This window comes from Drosophila willistoni, unplaced genomic scaffold, assembly GCF_018902025.1.
Source record: "Drosophila willistoni isolate 14030-0811.24 unplaced genomic scaffold, UCI_dwil_1.1 Seg217, whole genome shotgun sequence".
NCBI lineage: Eukaryota > Metazoa > Arthropoda > Insecta > Diptera > Drosophilidae > Drosophila > Drosophila willistoni.
Window position 1 is genome coordinate 502,508 of NW_025814189.1, and position 25,479 is coordinate 527,986.

The 25,479-nt window shown below is 36.3% G+C and overlaps 1 protein-coding gene across 1 annotated transcript; it reads right to left on the reverse strand.

Moving 5' to 3' along the window:
• Positions 1-23,372: 23,372 nt before the first annotated feature.
• On the reverse strand, positions 23,373-25,165 carry LOC124461155. Its single transcript, XM_047012707.1, has 2 exons — positions 24,615-25,165; positions 23,373-23,869 (listed from the first exon to the last, which is right to left on the reverse strand). The coding sequence occupies exons 1-2, from the start codon at positions 25,123-25,125 to the stop codon at positions 23,859-23,861; spliced, it is 522 nt and encodes a 173-aa protein (XP_046868663.1). The 5' UTR covers positions 25,126-25,165; the 3' UTR covers positions 23,373-23,858.
• Positions 25,166-25,479: the final 314 nt, after the last annotated feature.

Here is a 25,479-nt window from a genome sequence, read left to right on the forward strand (position 1 = left end):
GCGCCAATGCCATTTCTTGGCTCTTCCGGTTAACAGTAGGTGCAAATTTCTGCACACCGGTGTAAAATCACTCTGAAAGTTGTCTACAGTTAATGCTTTTATTCTGTATAGAAACTCTGATACTGTAGGACCTTTAGGAGACGCATCAAATTTAATACCCCAACTTTGTACTAATTGGGTGGCTTTTCCAGGATTAATATAATGGTGTGATATTGAATCTGATCTTGGGGTTGGAACGCGATGCTCATTGTGGTTGCTAGATCGTCCAACTGAATTATTTAAATTCAAATTTTCCAATCTGTGATCAATTAAATATTCCATTCTCTCAAAAATTGAATTAACATTTATCTTAGCTGCTCGATTTGAAATTGATTGTTGCTGTGAAATAGTTGAACGCTGGCTGTGTTGATTCGAGTTCTCCGGTTTACGTGCCGTTGAAGATTTAGGTTTTCTACCTCTACCTCCTGATTTTGACTGACTAGCCGGAGATGCTACATAGCTTGATTGTGATTGAGCTCTAGTATTATGGGTCTTCTTGTTTTTATTACTTATGGGACCCTCGGCTTTTAATTTTCTATACACTCCTGATGAAAAACATGATTACATTTAGTAATCCTAAGCTCTTCTGTTTCTAATAAGGCTTTCAAGCAAATTGTACATTCTGCTTCTGGTAGCACACTTAGTTCTTCATTACTCCGAATTACTGGCATTTTGATTACTTTTCCACAAAAATTACTTTAGATACTTTATTTAAATTGTTTTAATATATTTTATCATATAATGATTATCTTCCTTGTTTTGAAAGTGAGGGTGAACAAAATTATAGGTGCGGTACTGATATAGAGGGAGAATTGAACTAATCGATAGTTCAATCTCAGAAATTTATATGTGAAGGGGTAGAGAAATCTTGTCGTCCTATATCTAAGCATCTATATCAAATCCAAAACGAAAAGACTAATTTCAACCCATCATAAACTGAACTCACTTTGTATCATCGGTCAGAATTCGGGCCTTGCCAAATCTCTGCAGTTCCAGATGAATAAGCAGTCAATTCATTGATATCCGCTGCAACATTTGTTCTATTGTAATTAAAAGAAATGAATGAAATCAATAAACTACAATGCTAACGCCGACATCACAAGCCTATTGTGCTTTCTGGTCGTAAAATCGAAACAATCAAAATTGACGAAGTCCAAGAAAAACACCGCCTATAATATATGTCTGTTACTATTTTGTAGAGTTTGTATATGTTTCTAAGTATATTCACCGATTCATGCTTAAGCGCCTCATCACTGGTCAGAACTCGGATTCTCCAAATATCTGCATTCCTAATGAATAAGTCACTCAAACAACTATCCGTGAACACATAAAAAAAAGGAAATGAAAAGAAAATAAAAATATTTGATAGCAAAGGATAGATAAAAAGGCTTGGGATTTTATTAAGAGATAGAATAAGAAGTAGGAGTAGGAAAAAAGGAAGCTGAAATTCTTGAACACTTCAGCTCAGCCTAAATCCTATAAAGAAACATGGTCGTACTGAAAAACCGTATGCAAGTCTAACAGCCCCCTAGTTGGGCGCCAAAATTATGTAATGTAAACAACCCGGAATGAATTCAGATCATGTACATCCCCTCTTAGTCAAAGAATCTTCTTTGATCCAAGAAGAGGTCGAGTTAAGCCTATACAGGTAGTTTCTCTCGCAGTCCCTAATCATCAGATGTTATGATGGGCAAGAGTACCACAAATTAGGCCAAAGCCAATAAATCTACGGACTTAATGTATCGAGAAGTTTGGTCCAGGTGGGACTTCTGGCTGTCGGCTAGCAAACAGTTTTTGGGGGGGTTCTTTGCACCAGCATTACTCAATACACCCGTAGTACATAAAATAAAACAAAGTCCCTAGAGCACAAATATTACACAATTACTTAACCAAAAGAGATGAACTAGAAGGATAGAGAAAAAGAGTATATTAGTATCGCACAAATAGGGAAGCTATGAGGATGTTATTATAGCTTCGCGTCTAAACCCTTTCAACCAATGATTTTCCTTTCGCAAGATTCTGGAAAATCCCAAAATAATTCAGCTCACCGCTCACATTTCGCTACAAGGAAGATCATAGAACTCTTACTCAAACATTACAAATGATATTTATTCACGAGGGTTACGGAATACCAAAATACTTCAATAAGTCGGAAACATAATCCGAGTTGACTAAATTAAAATGATGATTCTTATAATATACGGTAATCAAATTAAATAATTGGAATAATAGGTTTTGTTTTGTGAATCTTAATTATAAGGCGGATATATATAAGCTTATAGATATTCAAAAATGAAAACGTCGATTGGAATTCGGAAGTCTCTAACTTAAATTACGCAATTAATTATAAATAACTGTAGGCTCGCTCACACAGTCAAAGGCGATTCTTAATATTGTTTCAATTTTTCAACACTGATTGGCAATTTTCTTTTTTCTTTGATCTTTTCTTTAGCTTTACAGTACTTGAGAGAGTTTTTTCTTATTTGCAGAGTATTCACCACTGAACTCGCTTTCTTTATGGAAGGACTTACCCATCCGTCCGGTCCGTCGAAGGCCTTCGTCGTCCGCTGGATGATGCTTAGGAATAAAAATATTAGGTAAATCACGCGTCTGGCATTCCTATGTAATAGATTCGGTATAAGGGACTCTCAATCCGCAACGAAGAAACTTTCTCTGCCCGTATCCGATTCGGGCGGCTAGTTGACTTTTTTCGAAATGTTCCTGTGCCCTTCACGGTGTGCAGCTTTTGAGCCCACGGTGTCTCAAAAATTATTATTCTCGGAATTCAAATATAAAATTCCTTGCTTAGGCTTTCAGCATTCAACCTGATTATGGCTAAGTTTTCAAAAAAACTTATTAGAAACTTCCAAAGATTTAAATATCCACAAAAAATTAACTTACGATAATAAGATTCACAAAACTTTATATTAATTGTTGCTCTAGATGCTCCAGATTAGTATTTAATTAATAATTTGGCTTGATGGCCAAGAAAATTTCAGATTTAAATTTTTATATATTTTATGGAGGAGCAGCGTGGTTTAGGCGTCTTGCCAGGGCGGAAGTTCGTCAGAAAAGAGTGTGACCAATGTATGCGATCGCGCACGATGCCACTTCGATAGGGTTGCACTAGTAAAACTATCGAACTTCTAAGCTCAGGTGATTATTCCTATCGACACAATTACCCACCACTTACTGAAATACAAACTAACGCCTTAAAATTTAAAAATAAAACTAACGGCGGAAACTGGGCACTACAACCACAGGATAATACTAGAGCTTGCTTCGGAGTATTAACCTGAAAAAAGACAGTTACTGCCTAATGTCCTTAGCATGATAGGTTCCTAGCAGTTTGCCATTTAAATCCTCTAACACATAATAACAGTTTCCTAATCTCTCTCGAACTCGAGACTTTAGCCACAACAAGTTTAACTTAGCACTAACGCATTTTTGGAAGTTACTCTGTCCAAAATTACGTCTAAAGACTTCTTGTCCTACCTTGAAATTAACCTCCTTTGTCCTCAGATTATATACCTTTGCATTCTGCTCCGCTGCCTGTGCTATATTTTTCTTGAGTAAATTACGCCGTATTGCCAACTGAATTTTATTTTCTTGCCGATTCATACCGGTATAATTTGTCAAATCTGATGTTATGTTGTTTGTCGCTGTATTAACCTTGACATCTACTGAGGGTCCACTCGATTGCGACGGAATGATGGGCCCTGATTTTAGTTTTTCGAACGGGATAGGCATACATAACATTGTGGTTTGTAGACATTTTTCTTTCCACATCCGTAGCAGAAAATGCAGCGCTCTTCTAAGCACATGTCCCATCTGTGTCCTTCGATGTCACAATTCCAACAAATGTATTTCTTTTCCTTGACTTGAATTGCATTTAACTCCGGTTGAATATCTTCTTCCTCTGGATTTTCGTCTGTCTCTTCGAGTAAAGCGATATTCTTCCTAACATTTGTATACTTCGTAATGCGTTTTCCTGATTCTTCACGGAGAAATTGCTCTCGGCGGTGCACCGACTGGCGAAGTTTAGAACCGATTCAATTGGAACGTATAATAAAGCTTCTCGTACTTCTGAAATCAGGTTTCTTTGTAGCTGATGTACGAGTCGTTTTTCCTCCAAAGGTATTACCAATCTCGATATCAAAGTCATTACGTCTTTATAGTAAACATTAAATGCTTCACCACTTCTTTGTTTTCGGTTACGTATTTCTTCAAGAATCAAATCATCATCCTTAAAATCGTCGTATTCTTGTTTTAAATCCATACAAAACTCTTCCCAAATAACTTCGTCATGTTCTTTTCGATAGCGCCAATGCCATTTCTTGGCTCTTCCGGTTAACAGTAGGTGCAAATTTCTCTGAAAGTTGTCTACAGTTAATGCTTTTATTCTGTATAGAAACTCTGATACTGTAGGACCTTTAGGAGACGCATCAAATTTAGTACCCCAACTTTGTACTAATTGGGTGGCTTTTCCAGGATTAATATAATGGTGTGATATTGAATCTGATCTTGGGGCTGGAACGCGATGCTCATTGTGGTTGCTAGATCGTCCAACTGAATTATTTAAATTCAAATTTTCCAATCTGTGATCAATTAAATATTCCATTCTCTCAAAAATTGAATTAACATTTATCTTAGCTGCTCGATTTGAAATTAATTGTTGCTGTGAAATAGTTGAACGCTGGCTGTGTTGATTCGAGTTCTCCGGTTTACGTGCCGTTGAAGATTTAGGTTTTCTACCTCTACCTCCTGATTTTGGCTGACTAGCCGGAGATGCTACATAGCTTGATTGTGATTGAGCTCTAGTATTATGGGTCTTCTTGTTTTTATTACTTATGGGACCCTCGGCTTTTAATTTTCTATACACTCCTGATGAAAAACATGATTACAGTTAGTAATCCTAAGCTCTTCTGTTTCTAATAAGGCTTTCAAGCAAATTGTACATTCTGCTTCTGGTAGCACACTTAGTTCTTCATTACTCCGAATTACTGTCATTTTGATAGCTTTTCCACAAAAATTACTTTAGATACTTTATTTAAATTGTTTTAATATATTTTATCATATAATGATTATCTTCCTTGTTTTGAAAGTGAGGGTGAGCAAAATTATAGGTGCGGTACTGATATAGAGGGAGAATTGAACTAATCGATAGTTCAATCTCAGAAATTTATATGTGAAGGGATAGAGAAATCTTGTCGTCCTAGATCTAATCATCTATATCAAATCCAAAACGAAAAGACTAATTTCAACCCATCATAAACTGAACTCACTTTGTATCATCGGTCAGAATTCGGGCCTTGCCAAATCTCTGCAGTTCCAGATGAATAAGCAGTCAATTCATTGATATCCGCTGCAACATTTGTTCTATTGTAATTAAAAGAAATGAATGAAATCAATAAACTACAATGCTAACGCCGACATCACAAGCCTATTGTGCTTTCTGGTCGTAAAATCGAAACAATCAAAATTGACGAAGTCCAAGAAAAACACCGCCTATAATATATGTCTGTTACTATTTTGTAGAGTTTGTATATGTTTCTAAGTATATTCACCGATTCATGCTTAAGCGCCTCATCACTGGTCAGAACTCGGATTCTCCAAATATCTGCATTCCTAATGAATAAGTCACTCAAACAACTATCCGTGAACACATAAAAAAAAGGAAATGAAAAGAAAATAAAAATATTTGATAGCAAAGGATAGATAAAAAGGCTTGGGATTTTATTAAGAGATAGAATAAGAAGTAGGAGTAGGAAAAAAGGAAGCTGAAATTCTTGAACACTTCAGCTCAGCCTGAATCCTATAAAGAAACATGGTCGTACTGAAAAACCGTATGCAAGTCTAACAGCCCCCTAGTTGGGCGCCAAAATTATGTAATGTAAACAACCCGGAATGAATTCAGATCATGTACATCCCCTCTTAGTCAAAGAATCTTCTTTGATCCAAGAAGAGGTCGAGTTAAGCCTATACAGGTAGTTTCTCTCGCAGTCCCTAATCATCAGATGTTATGATGGGCAAGAGTACCACAAATTAGGCCAAAGCCAATAAATCTACGGACTTAATGTATCGAGAAGTTTGGTCCAGGTGGGACTTCTGGCTGTCGGCTAGCAAACAGTTTTTGGGGGGGTTCTTTGCACCAGCATTACTCAATACACCCGTAGTACATAAAATAAAACAAAGTCCCTAGAGCACAAATATTACACAATTACTTAACCAAAAGAGATGAACTAGAAGGATAGAGAAAAAGAGTATATTAGTATCGCACAAATAGGGAAGCTATGAGGATGTTATTATAGCTTCGCGTCTAAACCCTTTCAACCAATGATTTTCCTTTCGCAAGATTCTGGAAAATCCCAAAATAATTTAGCTCACCTCTCACATTTCGCTACAAGGAAGATCATAGAACTCTTACTCAAACATTACAAATGATATTTATTCACGAGGGTTACGGAATACCAAAATACTTCAATAAGTCGGAAACATAATCCGAGTTGACTAAATTAAAATGATGATTCTTATAATATACGGTAATCAAATTAAATAATTGGAATAATAGGTTTTGTTTTGTGAATCTTAATTATAAGGCGGATATATATAAACTTATAGATATTCAAAAATGAAAACGTCGATTGGAATTCGGAAGTCTCTAACTTAAATTACGCAATTAATTATAAATAACTGTAGGCTCGCTCACACAGTCAAAGGCGATTCTTAATATTGTTTCAATTTTTCAACACTGATTGGCAATTTTCTTTTTTCTTTGATCTTTTCTTTAACTTTACAGTACTTGAGAGAGTTTTTTCTTATTTGCAGAGTATTCACCACTGAACTCGCTTTCTTTATGGAAGGACTTACCCATCCGTCCGGTCCGTCGAAGGCCTTCGTCGTCCGCTGGATGATGCTTAGGAATAAAAATATTAGGTAAATCACGCGTCTGGCATTCCTATGTAATAGATTCGGTATAAGGGACTCTCAATCCGCAACGAAGAAACTTTCTCTGCCCGTATCCGATTCGGGCGGCTAGTTGACTTTTTTCGAAATGTTCCTGTGCCCTTCACGGTGTGCAGCTTTTGAGCCCACGGTGTCTCAAAAATTATTATTCTCGGAATTCAAATATAAAATTCCTTGCTTAGGCTTTCAGCATTCAACCTGATTATGGCTAAGTTTTCAAAAAAACTTATTAGAAACTTCCAAAGATTTAAATATCCACAAAAAATTAACTTACGATAATAAGATTCACAAAACTTTATATTAATTGTTGCTCTAGATGCTCCAGATTAGTATTTAATTAATAATTTGGCTTGATGGCCAAGAAAATTTCAGATTTAAATTTTTATATATTTTATGGAGGAGCAGCGTGGTTTAGGCGTCTAGCCAGGGCGGAAGTTCGTCAGAAAAGAGTGTGACCAATGTATGCGATCGCGCACGATGTCACTTCGATAGGGTTGCACTAGTAAAACTATCGAACTTCTAAGCTCAGGTGATTATTTCTATCGACACAATTACCCACCACTATATCATACAGCTCCCATTGGAACAATCGGTGGTAAACATTGACTTTGATCAATAACTTCGTTATTTCCGATGCCGTTCTTTCGCAAACATTAGACTTTTTAGATAAAAAAATTTTCCACTTTGACGGCTATAGGTAAGGAAAGAGTAACAAAAAACTTGCAAGGGTATTCTAACTTTGACGCGATCGAAGTTAGCCCCGGCCCTCTGGATTTTTTTCTCTACTGAGAAATATTCAAATTCTTTTCCTTAGTTTTTTTTCGGCAGTCGATCTAGTTTCGATGACGACGCACAGCTGGGCCTCTGCTCGGACAGCGTTGCAAAAATCAATTTTTTCATGATCGCGTTTGGCAAAAATGATATATACAATCAATAGGGAATACTTCAGAGATTATGAATCCAAAAAATCTTTGAAATCGGTTGAGATTCATGGGCGCTAGAGGCGCCCAAAGTTGAGACATTTTTAGTAAATGGAAATAAATGATAACTTTTAAAAAAAATCGGAACTTTAAAACTGAATATTGGGCGATTTTAACAATCGATCCTGGATTCTTTGGTTTTATCTGAAAAGTATGTTCTTTATTAATAGCATGTTTCATAAATTACATAAATTTAATAATTACTTAAATCGTTTTTGAACTAAAAGCGTTTAAAAAATGTACTAAATATTGGCGTTTTTTTAACTTTGGTGGAAACAAGGATCACCTAGTATCACAGCCGGACTACATACACTAGTAAGGTGAAATATTTACCTCAGATGTATATGGTCCCAAAAATCTAATATAAAGTGCTAACTATTCTTCTCGTTTGCGACAGTTTATTTTTAACTTCATAAGTGTAATCACCTTAAATCCTTATAAATCCTTAAAAAAAATAGTATTTATCAATATAATTCAAAACAATTTTATTTATTAGTGCATTATTCAGAGTAGGAAGGAGATTATACAAGATCTGACTGAAAGTTGACTGCCCAAAGCACCGATACGGAAACACGAATGATGGAAATATTTCAAGGAGATTTTTTGAAAATTATGAAATGACATCTTTTATAACAGGTGTTAGTCAAGAGATCATTAAAAGGTTGGCTGTTATCTTGAATATTATAAATTGCAAGGAAACGGTAAATGGTGAAAAATTTGCCGAATATACTTCAAAGACTGCTCATCTTTTGAGTGAATTGTATCCGCAAAAAAAACTTACCCCAACGGTACATAGGATTTTGGCTCACGGAAAGGATTTAATAGAATATCAGTGTTTACCACTTGGAGAGCTATCCGAAGAAGCACAGGAATGTAAAAACAAGGACTACAAAAGGTTCAGATACACTAATACATTAAAAACTTCTCGTGTTAGACAAAATTAAGACCTTTTTAACATGGTGGCAGCCTCTTTGGACCCACTTATTGCTTCACTGAGACACGTGTGATCACGAAAGGATTTGGAAAATAGCAACTATAGTCCCAAAATGTTGAATTTATTAGATATTGATGTAAATATTAAAAATTATTTTGAAAAAATCAGCGATCAATAGCAAATTTTCGAAATTAACCTGAAAAAATGTAAACATTTTTTGTTTTTTCCTTTTTGTAATTATGTTAGAAAATCAAAACAAAACATTGAAAAATGTTACATAGTCGTTTAAAATGTTGATAAATTACGTTTGTGATTGAAACCGGGTTTCGCTCCATTTTTAGAGGAAAAACATGCTTGGAAATCTTTTCTGACTTTGACCTTGAATATTACAGCACCACGAACACCCAGCACTCATGACAACGACGCGTCGCGACGCGTGCTCGTTCGTGTACCGTCGGCTAACCTCAGCACCAAAAACGCTGGTAGATTTTTTTTCTGTCGACGTCAGTAGATCGGAAGATGCATCGATTTTGTACTCGCCGAAATTTCGTACTGAATGGTATACATATATCATGGTGAATTAAGTACACCTTTTACTTATTTCACCATGGTATATATCCACTGTTTTCTTACTCTTTTGCACTCACTTGCCTTGCTAAATATATTATTGACTCCGACATGCACCCGAACCTTTTGGTGTAAATGCCAATCAGAAGTACAGACGCTTTTTTTAATCTCTCTTATCAGTAATACGTGCAGATGTTCTCTGAGAGAGAAAGAGAAAGCTAGTGTACATACACATGAAGCGGCGTTATCATTGGTCAGTTACTTTGCTCTACTAGTTTCGCCCACTGGCGTCGCTGACCATTTTGCTCACTGCTATGAGCTTTTAAGCCGCTTTTTTTGATCGCAACCAATTGCAGAAGAGCTGTATTGTTTGACCAATCAAATTCTTTGTATAAGCAAACAAGCAAGAAACTATAAAAGAATACATTCTTCTGTCATTATGTGTTTCAATAAAATGGCGACGGAGGACACTGAATTTGGTTTTCTTGGTTGATTTTCTTGCTCTTTCGATTTTACTAGCCACACGAAGTATGTATGAATATTTGTAAGCATGAAAACTGAAGTAGTCTCTTGCATTATTTCCAGGAAGGCAGTTCCGCGTCCGATAAAAAATAAAAAATTGTAGAAGCCAAATATTGACCCATGAAAAATGAATTCACTAAGTCTCAAAACCAAAAAAAAAAATAAAAGAATATCAAAGAAGTTAAAAAAAAGCCAAAGTGCGACGGTAACCGGAATTTCTTTTTAAGCACAAGCGGACACTTTGCGGTTATTTTCTTTCTTTAGAAAATGCAGAGGTAATCGGCGTTTCGTTTTGGACATCTTACTGCTTCTGGTACTTCACCAAGGAGGAGGGTCGGGGCCAAGGTTTGGCAGTAAATTGAGGAGTGTTCGTGAAATCGAAAGACTTATTGGTAAAACTCATTTCACCGTGCGTAGCGGACTTGATAGACCTTTCACAGTACAGAGAAAAGAGAAAAGGCTATGAAGGAGAAAAACCTGATCGCAATAGTGAAGCAAAACGGTGGTAACGAAGTGGGTTGGAGGTGTATAGCACCATTGTACAAATTGTGTTTTAGTGAGACCAAAATGGAGAAACACTGCTAAAAAGATGTTGAATGATTAATAAACGAAAGTAAATTTAATTTCCCGTCTAATGATGCATGTTTTATAACAATCCGCCAAAAATTATATAGTTTTCTTTACTTTCATTTCACCCTATTGCTGCATGGTATAAAAACCACTGTATATGTGAATCTATACACATATCATTGAATCATTTTTCTTGCGTCACGCTCTAGATAAACCACTTGCAAAGTGTGCTTCGTGTTTAAATCGACCTCCTACACGATTAAAACTGCCTCTTTCTCTCTTTCGCTATGCAAACTGTATGATTTAAACGATTTAAAGGAGAAGAAAAGAGATTCTCTAACCAAAAAGAAAACCGCAACGTGGAAAAAACGAAAAAGCAAATACATTTATGAATTTCTTATGACCGTCAAGTTAGCGACACTGTTAAAATCGAGTTAGCGACAGTCCTCTGTTAAGCCACTGTTATATTTTTCGCATTTCTATTTTTTAATGTTTCTTTCAATTCTATGAAATTGTTACCTTTATTAAACAAATAAAGTCTTAAATTATTTAAAATATATAAAGTTTTGGCTTTAACTCAGTTTTGGGGGTTTTGGAGCATTCCATGTATTGACAATTTCTCCGTGAAAAAGTCCTTTTTTCGCTTTTGTGTATCTCCTTTCCATAAACACGGCTCAATGAAGAATGAATGCCAGATTATCCCCCAGTTATTCATCTACACTCATGATGAAAATAATAATTACACCCCTTAAAATTCAACTTTTTAGACTTTAGATTAGCAAAACTTCTTTTCTATTGCATTGATCACCAAAATTTAAAAGCACCTTTCTTTATTGAATATTTGTTTATAAAAATGCATTAATTTGGTAAAGAAAAATAAATTTATTTAAAAGTTACCACAAAAAACGTGAAATGGCTTAATTTCGTGCTTGATGAAAATAATAGGTAAACTTCAACTGACTAAGTTACATTTAATTTTTTTTTTTTTCAAATCATTAAAAATCTATATTTGTTTCATTATGTGATTAATATACAATGTATCCACCATTTTTTTACCATTACTTTTTCCATCCGGTTGGGGATACTCTTAATCAAAGCTTGGCAGGACTCTATCGAAATCTTCTTTGACGACTGATTCTATAGGCTACCCCACAAGTTATCAATGAGATTCAGATCAGGAGACTGACTGGGCCAAGCGAAAACCACTCCTAACCTCGAAAATTCGGACCCTTTCGAATCCTTGAGAGCCATTGGATCCAAAATGGACAATGATATTAACGTTTTTCCAATTAGGATATGACTACAAATGGCTAATCAATCAGTTCGTATCACAAGAAGGGTTCCTTTGATGCGAACCAAAGATTTCATCATGTAGCAATGATTTCCTAACGACTATTTCACATAGGCAGCATCTGAAGTTCAAAAAAATGGGTGTAATATCCTAGTTGGCGACTAAACCAAAATTTATCTTTTCGGAAATGACTGTTCCAAGCATTTAAGGCGCCCTAAAGCAAAATACTTTGATCATCGGTACAGTGGAGCATGGCGTTAAAAATATTATAGGGTGGGGTTGTTTGTCCTGGCAGAAAGTATGTCCATTTTTCCTAATATCTGACAAGATGGGAGCAGCTGACTACAGGGATGTCCTGGAAAATATTAGTGTACCATATGCTGAGGAAAACATGCCCATCCGCTAGGGTTATAAACAGGATAACGACGTAAAACGCAACTCAAAAATTTTAAAAACTTTGTTAGAGGTCAATAAATTGGACATTCTCGCTTATCCCAGTGAGTCTCCTAATCTGAATCTCATTGATAACTTGTGGGGTAGCCTATAGAATCAGTCCCCACCAAGTTTGATTATGCGGTTTCATACAGTTTTCGATAAATTTGAATTTTTATGAACCAAACTTGATTTTCCCCATACAAAATGTGCAACTAACGAAAGAGAGAGGATGAGGTTCAACATTACCATCATAAAATATAAATTATATAATACTAATAATTTCTACCGTGTAGAGAAGATCCAAAGAGGTGATAAGGAGGAGCCAGCCGACTTCACGGCCAAGCCGATGAAGGATCTCCGTAAAAGAAAATCGGAGAAGGATAAGCGAGATAAGCCAGATCGAGTTTTTTTTTGGAAGATTAACATTAAGCCGTCTTAAGGTTTGACTTAAATTTAAAAAGGTCGTTATATAACCAGATAACACCAACGAAAGGCACGACGCATCATACACATGCTGTAGGTACAGCTGCTGTAAATTGCTTTACAATTTTTATTCAAAAAAAAAAAAAACATTTTCTATATGGTACATTATACAATATAATATACGAAGCTCTTACACTAATTTTTCATAGCGCCCTAAGGGTATGCACAAAAAAATGGACTTCGGTATTGGATCTTTATTTAGTTGCAATAACCAACTAGTTTTAGCGTTGAAGACATGGTATTGTAATTCTGGAGTTCTTCACAAAGTCTGCTGATGATAAAATAGCTATACAGACAACCTGCTCACCTTTTTGTGTTGCCTTTGAAAGAATCTTTCTTTAGAAGATTGACTTCAAGCCGACTTTAATGCAAGGTTTTATATAAACTATATTATATTGCTTTCAGAATATAACGGATCATCTCTTTTTTTAGCGAATTTATTTAGATTTGGGAAAGCAAACCTTTTAAGGAATATAAAGGTTTAAAAATTACTCGTTTGTTATGAAAATCTGCTGAGCAGCGAGTCGAACTTACGGCCAACAAAATATAAACGAGGTTCGCGAAAGGAATAGATACCGGATGGCAGATATTCGGTAAAATGATATTGAAAAACGAGAACAAGATCGTAGACAAGAAGAACTGGCACGTGCTAGACGTCGAGACGATAGAGCCTACAGACTGCAGGAACAGCCGTCCAAAACTACTCAACATTTTGTTCGGAGACAGGATGATAAGTACAGGGCAGAGGAGTAAGCCTGCTCAACACGTTGCTCGTAGACAAAATCCGGATTATAGAGAAGGAGAGCGGAACCGTGATGCAAATATTCGACAAATTGTAAGAAGGCAGAAACAGAATTTACACTTTAGAAATGTAAGTAGGCAGAATAAGGGTGAGTTTTCGGTAGCGAGGATTGTAAAAGAATTTGAAGAATTCATTGAGCAAGTGACCATAGCAGAGTGAGTGAGACTGCGAACTGTACCCAAGCCAGAGATTCTTTACAGCTGCATTAACGTTTTTGGAGAGCACGGAGCTATACCAAAAGTTCTGTCTTACCTAACTGGCTTGGCGAACTCGGAAATAGTGAGGAAGTACTATTTAATGCTAATGACCGAGATCGTCCAATTGTGGATCAACTGCTTCCCGAACAAATGGATATCGACCCTGCATCAGAAGGCAACGAGGATGAAGACAATTTAAATTCCGGTGGTCAAGAAACTTTACTAGAAAATAATCCGGTTGAAAATGCAATTATTACACGAATAGCAATGGCTCCCAGTGAGGGCCGTCGACGTGTAGATATGACTATACATGGGCTCGCGCATAACAGGCTTTGTCCTGGTGTCGTAGGGGCCACTTGAACGTACTGCGCATAGTATCGTCAACGTCCGCTAAATATATATACAGGAAGATGCTGAAGAGCTGTCATTTCCAGCTATTTCATGCGGACAAATTTTCAAGGCAAAAACAACATATGGTCGCAAAGCAAAGTCCCAACTTCGGTACTACCATATCTATTTGCCTTAGGGAAAAATCAGGCACTGCTTTGTTACCGCGGCTAACATGATGGAGAAATACTTCGTCAATAGCCTGGTCCAGCGTTCCGTTCCTCTCCAGCTCATTGGCAGAGAAGCAGAGGAGAAAAAGGTGTTAGCTATGATTCGCCAGTTTGGACTGCTAGCTTTCTTCATTACTCTCTCAGTGGCCAAAATCCAATGGAATAAACTTCTGGTTATTCTATCCCTTCTCATAGACAAAAGAATTATCAGTGAAGAGGGTGCATCGAGTCTGTCAGCATCACAAAAAGCACGGTTGATCCGCTCAGACCCTGCGACATGTAGGAAGCAGCGGCAATATTATGCCCACGTCATGCATAGAGTCATCGCTAACAACCGCTTTTTATACCATACACCCATAGGGTGAAATGGTATATTAAAGTCGCCAAAATGTATGTAACAGGCAGAAGGAAGCATCTCCGACCCCACAAAGTATATATATTCTTGATCAGGATCAACAACCGAGTCGATCTAGCCATGTCCGTCTGTCCGTCCGTCCGTCCGTCTGTCCGTCTGTCCGTATGAACACCTAGATCTCGGAGACTATAAGAGATAGAGCCACCAAATTTTTTATGTAGACTCGTGTAGTATGTAGAGTGATCAAGTTTATTTCAAATTTTTGCCACGCCCCTTTCCGCCCCCGCAATTTAAAAAAAGCGTTTATCTCAAAAACTATTACAGCTAGAGACACCATATTTGGTATGTATATTTGCTTAGTAAATGCACACATTTTGTATGTATAAAAATTTTGCCACGCCCTTTTCCGCCCCCGTAATTTGAAAAACTTGATTATCTCCCGTATTTTTTTACCTCATGCAATCAAATTTGGCACACTTAAATTTAATACTAATATGTAGCAAAATACCAAATTTGATCAAAATCGGATAAAAAACAGTCGAGTTATGCATATAAACGTTTTTCCATAAGGCCGGAGTTGGCCGTTGGCTGGTAGGGGCGCTAGGGTGCTCGTATGATTGAGTGAGCGAGATACTAAGATATGCTTGTAAGAAGCATGTGAAAATGCATTTGTTTAATAAAGTTTAAATATTTGCTTTACTGGTGTATGGTATACCTAAGTCGGCGAGACGACTTACTTACTTCATTCGAATATGTGGGCGGCAGTGCAGGAGTGGCGAAGAGTAGGCGTATTTCTCCTATATATTTTGTTATGTTGAGATTTACCACCGTGGCGAGTAGCAACCCATAAGTGAATAAAATATTGCTTTGTGCTCCAACAGGAAAAGCCGCCATTGGCATCGGAGGTCCCACATTGCATTCGCAGTTTTCACTACCGGTGAACCAGTCTTCAGTTGGAATCAGGCCATTAAATAATGATGTTCTCATCACCATTTTTTCAAAGCGTATGGACCTAAAGCTAATAATAATTGATGAGATATCAATGTTAGTGCCAAAATGTTTTCTAATTTGGATAATCGCCAAAAAAAATTGTAGAACTTCGGACTATTTTGGAGGAATTTCAATAATTGTCTTTGGAGATTTAAAACAACTTTCTTCAGTTGGTAATAGATGGATATTTCGTTCTAACCTTAAAGCTCTAACCATAAAATACATAGATGCTTCAAACTCAAGATTTTTTGATTACAAACGCTAGCCTGAGCCTGGAACCCCAGAGAACTTCGGCAAAAGCCGAACAGCCTAGAACCCCAGAGAGCGGCCGCAGCGAGAGCGAAAAACGTTTGCTCGCAGCGATGTTAAGTCAAAATTTGAGAAATACGTAGCCAGGCTCCAAAATCTACGTATTTTTCCGTAGCACAATTTTGCTGAAATACGTAGATCTACGTACTATTTTTTAAAGCTTAAAAACAATAAAAACCAGAGGGCCGGGGCTAACTTCGACCGCGTCAAAGTTTGTATACCCTTGCAACTTTTTTGGTAACTTTTTCCTTACCTATAGCCATCAAAGTGGAAAAACGTTTAAGCTAAAAGGGCTAATGTTTCCGAAAGAACGGCCTACAATTTTAGCATAGGAAATAACGAAGATATTGATCAAAGTCACTGTTTTCCACCGATCGTTCCTATGGGAGCTATATGATATAGTTACCCGATCCTTATCAAATTTTGCACAGTCATTGACAGATATATTAAACTAACAAATGTTTAATTTGAAAGCAATCGCGTCAAAAGTAACGAAGTTATTGAGGAAAGTCACTGTTTTCGAAAGATAGTTCCTATGGGAGCTATATGATATAGTCACCCGATCTTGATCAAATTTGGCATAGTCGTTTATATGTGTAATTAACTCACCAATATTAAATTTCATGACAATAGCTCAGAAAATAACGAAGTTGTTAAGAAAAGTCACTGTTCGTGACTTTGCCATTTGTATGGGAGCTATATGATATAGTGATCCGATCCGGCTGAATCCGAGATATACAACGCCTGCAGTATATACAAGCCTACATGCAAAATTTCAGCTCTGTAGCTCTTACGGTCTAGGAGGAGTTTGCGTTGATCCAGACGGACGGACGGACGGACGGACAAGGCTATTTGAACTCGTCTCGTCGTGCTGATCAAGAATATATATACTTTATATGGTCGGAGATGCTTCCTTCTATGCGTTGCACACTTTTGACCAAAATTAATATACCCTTTTTGCAAGGGTATAAAAATTAATAAACCATTAAATTTTTTAATTAACTGTATTGTACTTCGTTGTTATTAATTTCATTTGTCGTTTTAGAAAGCAAATTACATTGTTTAAATTATACATATTAATTTATGTACATGTTTTACAAAAATCTATATGTATATGTTTTGATTAAAATATTTTATGTGTTTGTCAGAAGGCTCTAAGTTTTCCTATAATCCACTTCTGGTGTGAAGCAATCCTTTTAAAGTCTCCGTGTCTAATTTGTTTCTATTATTTGTCTTAATTAAATTAATTTCTGAAAATAAACGCTCAACATTAGCACTGCTATGTGGCAAAACAAGCAAATTTTGGGTTAACTCCGTCAAGATGGGAAACATTTGGGTTGAATTTCCGTTTTTTCGAAACGGAAACGGAATTTAGTGCTGCTAACCCAACGTACTATCATCTTTTTTATTTAATTCATAATATATTGATATTACCCAAAAATTTTGGGTTTTAAAATTTGTTTTCAATATTTTTTATAAGTACGTAGTTTTAGTCTCTTCGTACGTAGATACGTAGATCTCCTTCGAAATACGTAGATCTACGTACAAATACGTAGACTTGGCATCGCTGGTCGCTACGCATCGAAAATAATTCAGTCTGCCACAGATCGCAGAACGATGAACACATGTTTGTGTCGCTGTGTTATCGTTTTGCATATGTATGCGTAGGCTGACGTAAGCAAGCGAAGATGTGAATAACGCTTTTTCAGTCGCTGGCTCGCAGACTTTTTATACCCTTGCAAAAAGGGTATATTAATTTTGGTCAAAAGTGTGCAACGCATAGAAGGAAGCATCTCCGACCATATAAAGTATATACATATATTTTTGATCAGCACGACGAGACGAGCTCAAATAGAAGAAGCTAACATCGGCTATGCCGAAGTTTATATACCCTTGCAGTCCTTGGGTCCTTGGTAATAATAATTTTACATGTTCAAAATTTGTTTTCTGCAACTCAATTCATCAATATACAAACAAAACAATTTTACTCTCTATTTTACAATTATTTTACAATCACATATGTAAATTTCATAGCATACTCCGATTTTTATGAAAATGTTTCTTCTAGTTCTTCGTGAGCTATATGATATAGTGGTCCGATCCTGATGGTTTTCATACTTTATTTTTCCCGGGTAATAAAAAACCCCGAAAAAAAAATTTCAGCCCGATAGCTCTTAAGACTGCTGAGTAAAACGCATACGCACAGACGGACGGACGGACGGACAGACGGACATGGCTATATCAACTCAGCTTCTCATGCTGATCAAGAATATATATACTTTATGGGGTCGGAAACGTCTCCTTCTGTGCGTTACAAACATCTGACCAATTTTATAATACCCTCTGCAAGGGTATAAAAAAATTACCCCTGACGGACGGACGTTCCCAGAATACCGACTCTGTTGCTTATCGACCTTTTTTTATTTTTAAGACTCTAAAATTAATATTTTCCTATTGCTTTTGTGCTTTTCAGAAGCACCGCATAAACTATCCATCAGCCATTTGCTATTTTTCTTAAGCAGAACGAGTAGAAAATAAATTAGAATAAATGTTCGATGCTCGCTGCATTCATGCGATTCACTGTACCAATCTCGGTAATTCGGGTCCTTCTCAATATTCGAAAGGCATTCATTAATAATTTTTTCTTTTATTTTGCGCGCATGTGGGAAATTTTTAAAGAACTGATGGAAAATCTTATAATGCTGCTTCATCGGGTTAAATAAATGATTTTGTGGGGCTTTAAGCTTTAGGTTGTTGTTTATAGTTTTAAAATTTTTGTTAATGATAAAAAATTCCGATTCCTCATAATTTGCGATCTCGTTTTTTAAAAGTTCTATGCATGTATCGCAATTGAACTTTTGTTGGGCTTTATGCATAACAAATCCTACGAAATATCTCAATGAATTCTCAGTGGCTATACTGATTTCAGTTGGCTGTTCTTCATCAGCCTCGGATACTTCCATATTTTCATCCAAGATTATGTTAAAATCTTTGTAATACACCTGATCTTGGTCAATGACGTTTTCAATTGCCAGTTCATGCTTTGTTTCTTCAATAACATTTATTAGCATATCTTCATCTGGCTCGCAATTACCTGTTGTCGTTTTTGACGTTATTAATTTCATTGACAACATTTTTGATATTATTGCATTGAATTCGAATAACATAGGATTGTTGTTTGTGCAAACGTTTTTCGCTCTCGCTGCGGCCGCTCTCTGGGGTTCTAGGCTGTTCGGCTTTTGCTGAAGTTCTCTGGGGTTCCAGGCTCAGGCTAGCGTTTGTAATCAAAAAATCTTGAGTTTGACGCATCTATGTATTCTATGGTTAGTGCTGAAAGACAACTCCGGAGTTATTGCATGGACTGCTCTTTGGGATCTGTTTATGTTTTATGAACTAACAGAAATCATGCGACAACGCGAAGATTGTGCTTTCGCAGTAGCGTTGAATAATATGTCAGAAGGTAAAACGACCGATAGCGTTATTGCTTTAATAAAAAGCAGGGAAGTCGATATTTGAGTGTTGAACACAATTCCTGATGAAGTGATACGACTATTTTATTCAAATGTAAAGTCAAACAGTTATAACATAATAAAACTAGCACAAATTAATACTGAAGAATTTATTTCTTTAGCAAAGGATACAATAAAAGCTGCATCGGTGACTCCTGCATATAAAATAAGGATCTTGAAAAACGTTAAAGGATTCAAAACCTCGGACACCCAGGGCCTCCCATATACCCTCATCCTTAAAACTGCCGCGAAGTACATGATAACAGTGAGTATCAATACTAGTGCATTTGGATTATACATTATTGGAAAATTTTCTCCTCCGAGGCAAATGCATGAATCTGACCTAGTCTACATGGAGCTTATCAGTCCCAGAACTGAGGAACTTCTGACTCCTTGCCACAATTGGATTGTCGACAAAGCACTAGAAAATCTCATAATATACATAGTTTGCATCTGCGAAATGCCGATATATTGACAGATATATTTTTAAAATCTGCAGATATCCTATGCTTTGTGGAAAGCTGGACTAGAGATGAAGATGAATGTAGCATAAATGGTTATGATATAATTGCAAGTATAAATGGTTCCACCCGAGTGGACAATTACGGGTAGACGTGAAATTTAGTGCTCTCAGCTTATTTGATACAGCCACTTTGTTGTAAGTAAAATGGGAAAACTGCAGAGCTGGTGGATTTAAGTGCCTCTACAGTCCAACATGTAATAGAGCGCTTCAAACACGAAAATCGCATCGAAAATAAAGGCAGAATAACGCCAAATAAAATGTTCAATGAGTCCGACGAGCGCTATATCGTACGGAAAATTAGTACTAACCCCATCTGCTCCAAAGTTGGCTGCAGAGTTGGAAGATAAACTGGGCAAGGCGTCGACTGCAGAAAATGTCCGACGTGTGCTGCGCGATCCTCACTTGAACGGTCGAGTGGCTCGAAAGAAGCCATTCATTAAAAAAAAAAACCAGTAAAGCCGACTCTCCTTTGTCAAGGAGATGATTTTTGCTCATTCTGGAAAACCGTAATTTTCTCGGACGAGTCGAAATTTAAAATATTTGGCTCAGATGGGATGACGTATGTGTGGAGAAAGCCGAACACTAAGCTTCAAAAGGAAAACTTAAAAGCTACAGTGAAACATGGAGGTGGCCACGTGATGGTTTTGGGTTTGTATGTATGCAGCGGGAGTCGGAAATTTAGTTTTCGCAGAGGGAATGATGGAAAAATTGCAGTGCCTCGATATTTTAAGGAATAACCTGCTCTGGGAATAACAGACAATTTAGTTTTTATCAATATGACGACCCGAAGCACAAGCCCGGAATCGTTCAAACATGGCTAATTTGGAACCCATGTCATGAAACCACCGGCACAGTCACCTGACATGAACGTCATCGAAAATCTATGGGCAAAATTAGATACGGAAGCCAGGAAACATAAGATTTCGAATAAAGAAGACTTAAAAGAAGCCTTGCTGGAGGAATGGACCAAAATTACTCCCAGCTACACCCAAAAGTTGGTAGATTCGATGCCAAATAGACTACAGGCTGTTATTAAGGCTAAAGGAATGCACACCAAATATTAAAATAAGTACTATCATTAAATTTAAGCATTATACCAACACTGTATCAAATAAGCTGTGAGCAAAGTTTTTGAGTTATTTTGCTTTGTTTTTGTTTTTGCTGTAGAACAGCTATATGTTGAATTAAATGTTTTTGATTTTAAAAACTTGAAGTTATCCTCTTTAAAATGGCATATACATTGTATAGAATTTCGATATTCTTTATAGTTTTTGAGTTATGACACAAGCAATTTAAAAAAATGGTCTGTATCAAATAAGCTGTGAGCCACTGTATGTCGCTCAACAGGCCAAGATCAAATAGAGTCCACTCTGAATGGTCTAGGTTTATCAACTCTTCTCAATAAAATCCCAACAACAAAACAACTGAACGAAATTGACTGGTCATTTTCAAGTATCCGCCGACATCCAACTTTACGAAACACCATTTAGTCACCATGAAATGACCAACAAATATGTATGCTGGTGTGGAATAAATATTTCCATAAAATTCCGGTTTCTATCTATCTTTTCACTTCGCTCTGTATTCTACGGTAGAGCTGGGAAAACCATTGATGGCACCATCGAAATGGAAATTTTTCGATGTCGATATATCGAATTTCTTTTTGGGTGCAACATGTGTGTAAGTAAATTGCAATATATAGTAAGATTTTGTTATTATTAATTTTTTCTGCCTTTCTTTACATACAGGTCTGCTTAGTTTTATTCTATCACAGTACCTTTTTAACCCTGGCAGTTCCTCTTGTAAAATGGACAAGTTTTTTGACCATAAGCAGTAAGCATTTTAAAAAGAAACAATTACAAGACAATTTTTAAGGTATTTTTTTTTTTTTTTTTAATAAGAACCTCTTATTAGCAGTAAGTTTGGAAATCGCCCATTGTTTTGTTGTGCTTAAAGAGTTTTTTGTTTTCGTTTTTTGGACTTAGGACGTCACTCTTTTGTTTTTATCTTGAAACTATAAATGTTGTTTTTTTATTTAAGAACATTTCAGAAATTACAAGTTTAAATCTTTTTAATATATTTTCGGTCGAATTAATTTATAAAGGGCTAACTTATAGTAGTTGAATTATACGCTAGATAATTCGTATCGATGATTATAGACATATGAACATTTGAAACTTTGTAATATTGAAAAACGACACCAAAATATATATGTTGAATAACTCGTTCAAATTTTCGATGGAACCATCTATAGTATCGATGGAAAAAATATCGAGTGGAGCAACCATCGATGGATTCCCAGCTCTACTCTACGGTAATCCATGGTGAAATAAGTACAAGGTGGTCCCGTCGGCAAATCGCACGGTCTTATGCTTGATAAAAAAAGGTAACCCGTCAACTGACAACTGTCGACGAAGTCGAGCGACAACTGTCATGAGCGACCTCGTCATGAGCAACGCTGCTGCCGACGGGACCACCTTGTACTTCAGAGCGCGGCACTCATATCCCCCATAACACGTTCGGTACCTCGTATGCAGTGATGTCATTTTTTTTTGAGCAAAAAAAGCTGGAACAGCGAAAAAAAAAGCTGAAAAAAGCTGCTCTCAAGAAAAAAAAGTTTGAAAAAAAAAACGGGTTTAATTTTATATACATATACCATACATTCGGTATGTTTATTAAACATAAATGATATTGTTTTTTACATTATATTAAGCAAATCGTCAATGGACTCCTCTTCCACATTGTTTGGGTAGACATCCCTTACTTTTAATGATGTAAGGCAGCTACTTGGTAGCTCATAGCCGAAGCAGCACTTATTGTTTCGGTGCAGTCCATATCTAAAATGGAAAAAATTAATTTCGAATTAAAAAATATATATTCAATTGTGTACCTTATCGTTAAAATTGCGTTTAACGTATCAACGTTCAATCTATTTCGGATCTTTGTTTTCACAATATTAACCTGGCTGAAAACCCGCTCCACTTCGGCATTGGACCAAGGCAGTGAAAGCATTTTAAGCGCAACCGCAGACAATTCATGAAACTGATAGTTTCCGCCTGAATCTCGATATTTTAACACTTCACTCCAAAATTTGGACGTATCATCCGAATTTTCCCATTTTACTAGTGAAATGCGATTGTATTGCCTTTCAATTAGGTCTATATTCGGAGTATTAAAATACTCCAGAAGTGGAGTAATGCTTTTTTTCCTGATATTTAAAATATTTTCAACAGAAAACGCATCAATCTGTTGCAAAATATTTAAATTGTCCGGTAACCTGAAATTAAAAAAGAAAATTTATTTATAACAATTAAAATATAATTTTGAAAATATTTACCTTTGTTTTAGCTGTTTGACTAAGTCCACAACAAAACTAGCACAGCATTCTCTTATTGCTGTCTCTTCAGCAGCTGAAATTTTCACTGTTTGCAATTGTTTCTCAAATTCATATCCGAGATATAAATCGGTTTTGATATGGTGTTCGAACTCATCGTCAGCAATAATGTCCACTTCATTATTAGACGGAATGATCTTATCTTTTAATGACCTAATAGCGATGACCAGATCATTTAGCAGTTTCGCCGCATTTACAGAATTGCTTTGAAAGCATTTGTTTACATTTTGCATTTCTTGCAATATGGGTTTTAAAAAGAGAAGATACAAATGTAATTTCTCGTCAGAAAACAATTGGTACAAAATTTTTGCTGTTTTGCATTTTTCTTCCATACCAGCAATCCCAAAATGAGTTTTAAGTTCATGCCACTGGTCCAAAATACGACTTACAGCCATTTCAATGGACAGCCATCGAGTGTCACAAACTCTGGGAATTTTAAGCGGCGCCTTTTGGTAAAAAAAAATATGCAAATTAATTTGTTGTAATATTTTAAATGTTTGGGACAATCACACATACATTACACACTTAATATAGATAAACAATCACTTGGCATTAGTAAAAACTAAATTCTTGGAAAGATTTTGAAATATTAAAACATATAAACAGTAACTACACATAAAAAACGGACACATTCATTTTTACAAAATATACCTTCTCATTATTAATACACTCGTATACTTTTTTAAACAACGACTGTCGCAATGCGCTTTTTGAAAACCAATTGTAGGTTTCGTAAACCAAGAATTCCAAATCGTCAGGGAAAAATTCTTACACGCGTAATTGACAGCCAATTGCACTGAATGGCAAGCACATTTTATTAATATAAGATTTGGCACATCTTTCTGCAAATGTGTGTAAACGCTGTTCTTCTTGCCAATCATTACACTGGCATTATCTGTGCCAATTCCAATTAATTTATTTACGTCTAGTTTTAGACGTTTCAGCTCTTCTTTGAGACTGTTTGCAATTGACAATGCGTCTCCTCCTTTAAGTTGAACTAAACTTAAAAATGTAGAAACTACTACTCCCCGTTCTACAGAAAAGTAGTTAATGACCACACCTAAACATTAATTTTGAATAATATAAATATGTATAGACATTAATGTACGCAAATTATAACAAACTTAATATGAAATGACATTTTAAACAATTAAAAGTACATATAAATATGTTTATATAATAATTTCTTACCAAGTAATTTTGTGACACTAATGTCTGTGGATTCATCCAAAAGTAGGCTGTATCTGGAACCACCAATGTCTTTATAAAGCTCATCCTTAAAGTGGGGTGCCAATGCATTTTTAATTATATATGTACATTTTGTACGATGTAGTTTTATTTTCGACGCAGAGCTGCTGTCATCAAACTTTTTGATACAAATATTACTTAAATGATCAACGGAGGTGATTGCGCAATGTTGGGCCACAAATAGGCAAAGCGCTGCCTCCTGCTCAATTGTTCTTGACGGCAATTCAACCAGAAAGGGTATTTTGTTCTGCTGCAGATGGCCCTCCATTGATGCAGCATGCTTTTTGGTAGCACCATGTGCATGCAAATCACTTAGTTTGGCTGTAATGGTGCATTTGCAATAACTGCAATATGCCCGTGTGGCGTCGGTTGGGTCCTTCCTGAGCCAAGCCTTAAATTCTGCAGCCCGCAGCCAAACATCTCGCACTTTTTGCTTATAATTTTCTTTGGGCATTGCAATTTACAAATGATTTTACGCAGTCGAATTTCACAATATTAGAGATGGAAGACGCGCCAATATCGGTATGAATTTTTAAGAGGAGCTTATTCGATAAAAGTAAATATCGATATATTACTTGAAGTACTGCATTAACATATATATCGTCAAATTTTAATAAAAATTACTGCAAACATTTACAAAAAATTTAAAAGTCGTTTGAATTTGCTAAAAAGCCAGAATTCCCGCTGCCCGCTGTTTTTCAATTTGTCCCGCAATTCCACTTTGAAAACAGCCAGATCTGACGGGAAAAAAGCGGAAATGGCAACACTGCTCGTATGCGTGTAACCGAACGGCTGCCGAAGTCCTCAC